The following is an 8,930-nucleotide window of genomic DNA, read 5'->3' as shown; positions in this document are numbered from 1 at the left end:
TGCGATGCAGGGGAACTGAAAATGGACAGCAGGTGGCAGCAGTTCACTTGACGTGCGCATTCTGTGCGTAAAGACACGTGATCACGTATGGAGAAAAAAATCAGGAAATCCACAAAAACGAACACTTCACACTTTTGAGGTAAGTGGGTCAAATAAGTTATTAAATGTCATAATTTCACATCATGTAATCTCTCTGTATCTTTAGTTAGTGGTTGATCTCGTACACAGAGGATCAAAACGCGTGCGTTTTGTCTTGGATGGTTTTAAAGTTGCAAGTTGCATATCAGTAGTTCCGCATGAACACTACTCCCTACACACATCAGTTACGTATGAGTTACAGATGCATTATGCCAAATATATTACAAAATAAGTGAATGCATCAAAGTATTGTTCTTAGTTGCTATTGGAAATATGAACGTTTCGTAGCCAACTTTATGGTGTTACTTAAGTAGCACTTCCTCTGGGTGGTAGCCTAGTACTTTGGTAAAGGTAAAGGTAAAAAAAACCAAACCCAAACACACACAACATAATGTTACGTAGCCTGAATTACAAAGGCCTTGCAAATTATAATTCTAAGGTAGATTCATAATGAGTCATTGCTACAAATGAATATAATCAACCAATTTATTTATTCTAATAATACAATAAGTAAAATTGTGTGATGAAATGTTTCTGAGTAATTAACCCTGCACCATAACTTTTTTTTTTTTTTAGAGAAGGATTTGTCACCTGCTTGTCTGCAATGTTCCAATGTGGCATTAAAATTATCTACTTCCATGGAAACAAGCAGATAACGCCAAAAGGTCAATTTACAGGTCAGATCTGATCTGGTTTCGAAGGTATTTTGGGGCAATTGAAATATGCGTAAGTGAATAAATACAAGATAAACAAGTGTACTTATAAAGTGTGGAACATTTCAGACAAAGCCATGGAGACAAGCAGGTGATGGACCCTCCCATATTCACTCATATTAGGAAGAATAAGCTTTTTTGAGATTTTATCCATCTTCTCCATCTTCCCTCATTATTAGTATACTTTTCAACTGATTCATGTGTGTCTGAGTGCTCCAAAACTTTCAGTTTTCACCTACCCCCTATCCCCGAAACAATGCATTTACGGTATATAAAGAGAGATTAAACATGTGAATCATGAGTTGAATCTGACTTTTTGCATAAATAAATACCAATAATACCAAATTGTCTACTAACTCACTCATTAACTTTCCATATAAGTCGTTATATTCTAAATAAAATTATTACACTAATATACATTTTATACATAAAGGACTAAAGCCCTAATAATATGTTGTCTTTCATTGATTTGAACTCTAACCTCTATTCCTCTCTCCAGCAGATGGCGTGCTATGACTCGTGTAAGACCGTGGAGGAGGACAGTTATGAGGACGATGGTGCGGGAGAGCTGTCTGAATGCGCTCTGGCCATGTTGGAGAAGGAGCGTGAGTCCCTCCTGAGCCCGTCGGAGGGGCCCGGGACCCTCTTGGGAAGCAGCAGCAGTCTCCCGACTCCGGCCCCACAGCAGGGCTACGACGTAGAGTTCGACCCCCCTCTGGAAAGCAAGTACGAGTGTCCCATCTGCCTCATGGCCCTCCGCAACGCTGTCCAGACGCCCTGCGGACACAGATTCTGCAAGAACTGCATTGAGAAATCCATACGGTAAGTTCTTTAAAATATCTCTACTTTTGCACGATAAATATATCATTTAGAGGTGGGCAGATGATCAAATTTTGGATTCTTCCAAAAGAACATTCATGATATTATCCATATTTTGAATACTGAGTATATTGTTTTTTTGTTTTTATTTTTTGCAGTATTTGTAAAATATAATAATAATAATAATAATAATAATAATAATGTTGCAAAAAGAGCTGATTAAAAATTTAAACTTTCAAATAAGGTTACAAAGTTTTCTGCATATTTTCTGCACTTCTGCACTTTTACAAATATTTCAAATTTACACCTCAACTAACGGCATGCCTTAACACATTTCTTTTGGATTGACATATCACCTGAATTCGGTTATCAAGAAGCAAAAACAAAAGTATCGCTATAGATATATTGATACTGAAATATCAATATATATTGATAAAGATATTGAGACATTTTTGTCAATATCACCTACCTCTAAATGTATAAATGTATGTAAAAACATGTGTAACAGTGACCCTAATTATGTAATTCTCTATTTGGTCTTACACTTGCAAGATTGATTCTCAGTAGATCTTGCAAATATGTGGAGGGCTGCCAACCATAACCCATGTATATTTGTCAATAACAGAGCAATGGTAAAAGAAAAAGCTGTGTTTAATGCTACATGTTATTGATATAGATATTGATTTACTAACATAATTCACTAATATTATAGCTTTCATTGCTGTAACTGACTGAGTTGTGGTGGATACAATTGGTTGTAAATAATAAATAAATAACTAAACTTCATCAATATTGCCAGAGGCCAGAGACACTCAAAGTATTCACTTGTCCATTCAGTATGTCTGCTATGCACTTATCCCGTCTCTGAAGAGCTTGACTTTTTTGGCAATTATACCTTGCTAACATTGGACTTGTTTGTCTCTTGACAGGGACACAGGACAGAAGTGCCCAGTGGACAATGAGATGCTCTCTGAGGACCAGCTGTTTCCAGATAACTTTGCCAAACGAGAGATTCTGTCCCTCACCGTGCGCTGCCCTTACCCCGGCTGCTCACACAAGATGGAGCTTCGAACTTTAGAGGTACACCGGAGTCATGCCTCAAACACACTGCAAGATAGAGCTGAACAATTCTGTAAAAATATCTAAGTGCAATAAAACTCACAAGCATTGCGTTGCTTTAATAATACGATTCTGTTCAAAGTTCATGTTTTAAACATCTCCAGAAGAACCTCCAAAAACACTGAAATATGAACTGACAAACTAATAAAATAATCATATTTAAGAACATATTCCTACAGATCTAAACTACAGCATTAACAGCAGAATAAGACATATTTTGCTGTTTGTGGAGGAAATTATGGCACTTCAAAAACTGCAGCCTTTGTGACCCATTCAGATTTTGATTAATTTTGCAGCCCTACTGTTAGCTTCAACGAAAGAAGTGACTGCTGCTGCTGTCTCAGTGTCATCTCTTACATTTTGAAGTGCAATATATTGCTAAAGAAATCATGAGTCATGAGTTATTACTTTAGCCTTGTACAACTCAGATTCTATTGGTGTACATTAAAATAACAAAGAAAAAGTACCCACAATAATTATTGACCCCCAGAATTATTGTTCTGTTTATCATCTTGATGTAGTATTTACTGTGACAGACATATTCATACAGCCCATAGAACAGATCTACTCAAAACAGTTTAAAACAAGGCTTTTGAAATGTTTACTGTCAGTCCAAACCAGTCCTCCTTCTGTTTAATGTTTAATCAAAGTGTGATGTGAGTGTAGCATTCATTTAGTCATGAAAATGCATTAATTCATTAATTATTGGATTTAACACCTTTCAAGACACCCAAAGCACTTCACAGTGCATTATTAATTTACTCCACAGTCAGTGGTGGTAAGAAACTATTGTAACCACAGCTGCCCTGGTGCAGACTGACAGACTGTCCCTCCACACTGACCACATTCATGCTAGGCAAGGTGGGTAAAATGCTTTGCCTAAGGAAACAGCAACAGGTTTTTCCGCTGGCGGCCCACTGTGACACCTGGTATCCCCTGTGATGTCCCACCCAAGTACTAACCAGGCCTGGCCTTGTTTATCTTCTGAGACCTGACAAGATCAGGTTTTGACAAGCCAGTATGACCACATTTTTCTCTGTATTTAGTATAAATCATGCAAACTCCAGGCAATGACTCGATTTAGTGCTTGGGGCTCACTGTCCAGTTTGTGCACTCTGCAGTGTGTTTTGGGATGTCAGAAGTGCAACAGGGCCATCATATTTTCAGTGTAGTCATTTGTTGATTAGCATGCATGTATTAAGATTTATATAGACACAATGTTTATGATTAAAAAAAACAAAACATTATTATTCAATGCAATTATGAATACCCAATGTCCTTTTACACAGCCACAACAGCCACAGCAGTATGGAATGGAAGAATGTGCCACAATGCATCGCTTGCAATACTGCAAAATGACAAATGCCTCAAACAGTTGTTTCAATATTCAACTTAGGAATTGAGATTAAGCTTAATACCAGAAAAAAATTGAAAACTAAGTAACTGTCATTTGTGTGTTGGTCAGAACCACCTGTCTGTGTGTGAGTTCTCCACCCTCCCCTGCCCTCACTGTCAGAGAGCAGTGAGGAAGAGCTTTGTGGAGCAGCACATTGAAGAGGAGTGTCCCCGCAGACCTGTGTGCTGCCCAGACTGTGTAACCTATTACATCTATGAGGAGAGACAGGTAACACACACACGTGTGCCAGGTGCTTTTGGGGACAATACTTTACTTAGATTCATTTGCTGGAGCATGAATCTTTTTTATCTTGTATTTATTCAATGACTCTTGTTTTAATTGCTTAGATATACAGAACAGTGTTATCTCTGGCACACTAGCGCTCATGTGCAAAAACATGCCTGAAGAGGTTTTAGATGTCATCCATGCATGTTTGCTTATTTTAGCAATCTCTCCCTTGGGTCCGATTCAAACCCTCCTTATGGTTAACTATAGGTTAACGGTGCAATGCTCAGCCCACAAGCTGAGCATTGCACCCATTCTCCTACACAATTCTCCATAAATATACAAAACAAAACTGTAGATAGCAACGTGACAAACCTGATGCTATGTGCAATACTTTCATTAGTGGGATGCACGCTGATTGTGTTGTGATAGTGCTCTGAAGGAGGAGACTTAATACAGAGAGTAAAGGGAGGGGAGACTCAGAGTGTAAAAAAACGAAAATGAATACATTGTCTTCAGGGAAAATTGTATTTTCAAAACAATAAAAGGTGACATGGTGATCTAAATATGCTATGTATTATGTGTGCCCTCCCTCTTGCACACATGCACACTGCCCCACAGAGCTGACTCATGTGCCTTTAAATGTAAAAGAGAACAAATCAAAGTGATGGATTGTGCTGTAACAAAAGTTGTCTCACAGGTCCACGAGCAGCAGTGTCCCTTTGCCAGTGTGACATGTCAGTACTGTGACATGGACCTCGTCCGAGACCAGGTGAGTATCTGTTTTAAAGGGCATGCATATGTCACTAAATGTGTTTACTTTTGTCATTTATTTCGCATTGCTCAAATTCAGTCCCAATGTTTCCATCTGTGAAATCTATTCCACAGACCCACTCCTGAGCTCCATATACAGCTCTGTACAGTGAGCACAGTATGGTTTGCAGAAGCTGTTGGTTACAGTGTTGTTATAAACAATTATCATGAAGGCGTGAATCACATTTCTTCTGCTTTTTGTCATCTGCCCACCTCCACAAATGAAGAACTACAAGCTTACTATTATTATTATTATTATTATATGACTTATAAATAGGATTGGGCCATATGCAGTGGTGGAGTACTAAAATACAAAATTTTGCTACTTAAGTAAAAGTACAGAAGTACAAAGTTTCTAGTATTACCGGTAAGTATTTTACATAGGTGTTACAGTGTTAAATTGATATTGAAAAAAAAAAAAAAAAATCATATTTTGGTCTACAGTAACAATACAAATCAATTTCTTAATTTTTGTTATGAATTTTGTGTATTTAGGTTTGTTTGCCAAAACTTGAATTCAAAGACTTTAGTCAGAATGTTACCACAAACCTGGTCAAAATAATCCCTCAAATCATATGAAAAGTACTTTTTACTTTTCAGTCCAGTTCAGAAATGTAGTGGAGTAGAAAGTGCTGCTAAAAATAAAAAGTATCCACTGTAAAATGTACAGAGATTGTGGCTACTAGTTTATGCTAAAGCCTGTGTAAAAAATTGTAATAATGAAATGGATGCACAACTTATAGCTATAAATTAAATTGCAAAATTGTTATTATAATATTATAAAACCCACTGTTAAGCAGGCTTAACTATATGCAGTTGTACAATTATTGTATATTTTATTTTTTATATTGTGATTTTAAAAAAAGTAATAATAGTTATAAATATATTGTGTACAGAATAAAAAAGTCAGACAAAAATCATATTTGAAGGTGGCCAGTGATGTAAAACATGTCTTGACACATGGCTCACCACACCTATAACTAATAAGAGTCGTTTTCTTTAACTACTGTCTATGTCCCCTCCACTTATTTCCCCGTATTGTGCTGTTGTTAAACACTTAAATTTTATGTTGTTTCAGATGGAATCCCACTGTGACACTGAGTGTCCAAAGGCACCCATAGCATGCAACTTTAGTATTTTTGGCTGTAAGGAAAGGGTAAGTGCAAGTCATTTGTGTTATGTTCTTCTGAAAGCTTGTGACACTTGATTATTATAACTTATACCTTATAGTCCTACCAAACATATCCTCACTATCAGCATTTATTCATTTTAAAATGAAATGATGTGGAGAAAAAACAAATAATGAATAATAATGATGCATTTACTAGCATACCACAATGGATCCCTGCAACAATACTCGATTTGTTCAATACAACCATCACAATACAATACACATGTATGGCTCAATACACATGTACTGTACCCTGATGTTGCCTTTTGCAGATGTTGCGGCACGACCTTGCCCAGCACATGCAGGAGTTCACTCAGATGCACATGAGGTACATGGCAGAGTTCTTACGAGGCCTGAGTGTGAATGGCACCAGGACTCGAGCTCCCAGACTGCAGTGCTCCTCTGCCTCTGTAGAGGAGCCAGGGCCCTTCTCCTGCGCAGTGAGACTGACCAGCTGTAACGGCGCATCAAGTCAGCCCAGCGAGGAGATGCAGAGGCTGCGGGAGATGGATGCCCGACTAGTGAAGCAGGACCACCAGCTGAGAGAGCTCATCATACTCAAGGAGACACAGGTACGGCCTCAGCTGTAGTTGTCAGCTTTGAAATGAACATCAATCAACTTCCAAGTTTAGTTTAAGTTATGTAAATATGCATTTATCCATTTGATAAAATAGTCTGACATTTTACTCAAATTTTGGCCCCCTTGTTCCCTGCAGACAGGCCAACTGGCAGAGCTGCGTCGTAGGGTGTCCATGCTGGAGGAGACGGTGAAGGAGCTGGATGCACAGCAGTGTCATGGAGTGTTCATCTGGAAGCTGCGCAACTTCTCTGCTCTGCTGAAGACCCAAGAGGCAGGCCAGCCTGTGGTGGAGCACAGCCCGGGCTTCTACACCGGTCGTCCTGGGTACAAGCTGTGTCTGCGGCTGCACTTGCAGACGCCCAACGCCCCACGCTGCTCCAACTACATCTCCCTCTTCGTCCACACCATGCAGGGCACCTTCGACAGCCAGCTGTCTTGGCCCTTCCATGGCATCATCCGCCTGGCAATCCTGGACCAGGGACCAGAGAGCCAGCACCACATGGAGATGATGGAGACCAAACCAGACCTGCAGGCCTTCCAGAAGCCCACCATCCAGCGCAACCCCAAAGGCTTTGGCTATGTCACCTTCATGCACCTGCACCAGCTGCACCAGAGGGCCTTCATTAGGGACGACACGCTGCTCATCCGATGTGAGGTCACCCCACGCTTTGACATTGGACACAGGGAGGGGCCCGCAGTGCAGTCCCGGGGCCCTGAGGCTCCTGCTGCTCGGGACTAAGGACATATAACCGGACTGTGGCCTCTATCACATGGGACTAGACATACACCCTCACTGTCCTGCTCGGGACTAAAGACTGTGGCCCCTGCTGCTTGAGACTAAAGGGGCCCAAGCCTTCACTGACCATTACAGAGGAGTCTCTTTTAGCTCAGTACAAAAGCACTGTAAATGCTTTGACCGCTTTACTGTTACGTTAAATTTTTTTTCTAATATAAGAGAAAGTACCAGAGACTGGAGACTAGTGCGCTCTTGATTTTCCTTTTTGATATCTTTAAAGGATCAGCCCAGAGGCCTTGAAACAAGCATGTTTCTCCAGCTAAATGAATGTAAGTAGAGGTGTGAGTAGAAGCCTGTCTGGGCCATGCACTGGCTGATGTGAGGCCTCTGTCCTCAGTCACAGCTCAACAGTCAGGCCTGTGAAGCCAGGACCTTCAGAGCTGAAGTTTCATTACATATGGTATATTTTACTGTTCCTCTCACTTCCAAGAAAACATCCAAGGCTCTGACACACAATCTTTACACAAAAAGAAAAATATGACAATATAGTGTTTGAATAAAATGGTGTCTTAAGGACAGCATCCTGGCACTGTCACTAATCCACAGCACAAATGCACACTTTATGCACGCTGAATGTGTTGCTCTCTTCGCTCTTTAGGTCTGGACTCTAAGTGTTTTTCCATGGGCAATCTCTAGATGATTATACTTTTCAGTGTGTCTGCATGTTTGTCATTGGCTGTATTTTATGCACTGTATATTAACAGTGTAATGTTTGTGTATTTTTAATTAAACCATTAATTAATTAAACCATTTCCATTGAACTAACTTTAGTTGTGGAAATTACACAGGATTGTTTTTATGTTAATGAAACTGTGTGTACCATTTGGCTCATGTTTTGGTCCTCATTGGTTCAGAGTTAACTTTGAACCTCAGAGTAGTGGTTTAGGAGGAGTCCTGGTTTAGCTCTGGTGGCACAGGATAATTACTAATGTTTTTTTTCTTTTTTTTTTTTCACATTTTGAGTTAAGTTTAATTTCTCGTTTACCTTGTACTGTAGATTCTCATCAATGATCCAGATATAAAATAATCATTTATGAATTTATGAACAGCATTTATTAAAATTTGAATAAAAAAACAAATCAATAATCCAAATGTTAAAGGCACAATTAAATATAAGAGCATGATAATAAATAAAAACATGTGATGATTTCTCTGCAGTG

General features: G+C 39.3%; 1 protein-coding gene across 2 annotated transcripts; it reads left to right on the top strand.

Moving 5' to 3' along the window:
* Positions 1 to 69: 69 nt before the first annotated feature.
* traf6 (TNF receptor-associated factor 6) lies at positions 70 to 8,929 on the top strand. 2 transcript variants are annotated; one of them, XM_055228993.1, is made up of 8 exons: positions 70 to 139; positions 1,351 to 1,673; positions 2,600 to 2,750; positions 4,255 to 4,413; positions 5,111 to 5,182; positions 6,302 to 6,379; positions 6,667 to 6,966; positions 7,111 to 8,929. In XM_055228993.1, exons 2-8 carry the CDS (start codon positions 1,354 to 1,356, stop codon positions 7,711 to 7,713), a joined length of 1,683 nt encoding a protein of 560 aa, XP_055084968.1. In that variant the 5' UTR covers positions 70 to 139; positions 1,351 to 1,353; the 3' UTR covers positions 7,714 to 8,929. The 2 variants fall into 2 exon arrangements, with proteins under 2 accessions (XP_055084968.1, XP_033839951.1); XM_033984060.2 differs by having other exon boundaries at positions 1,354 to 1,673; positions 7,111 to 8,914.
* Position 8,930: the final 1 nt, after the last annotated feature.

The sequence above is a fragment of the Periophthalmus magnuspinnatus genome, chromosome 3 (assembly GCF_009829125.3).
Source record: "Periophthalmus magnuspinnatus isolate fPerMag1 chromosome 3, fPerMag1.2.pri, whole genome shotgun sequence".
Classification (NCBI taxonomy): Eukaryota; Metazoa; Chordata; class Actinopteri; order Gobiiformes; family Gobiidae; genus Periophthalmus; species Periophthalmus magnuspinnatus.
The sequence above is the reverse complement of the archived record's forward strand: the minus strand, read 5'-3'. Positions and strand labels throughout refer to the sequence as shown.

Bases quoted from the DNA above. Each gene is read 5' to 3' on its own strand.
- traf6 (XM_055228993.1), top strand. From the start codon at position 1,354: ATGGCGTGCTATGACTCGTGTAAGACCGTGGAGGAGGACAGTTATGAG. The intron at 1,674-2,599 runs GTAAGTTCTTTA...GTCTCTTGACAG, and splicing joins TGCATTGAGAAATCCATACG to GGACACAGGACAGAAGTGCC. The intron at 2,751-4,254 runs GTACACCGGAGT...TGTGTTGGTCAG, and splicing joins TGGAGCTTCGAACTTTAGAG to AACCACCTGTCTGTGTGTGA.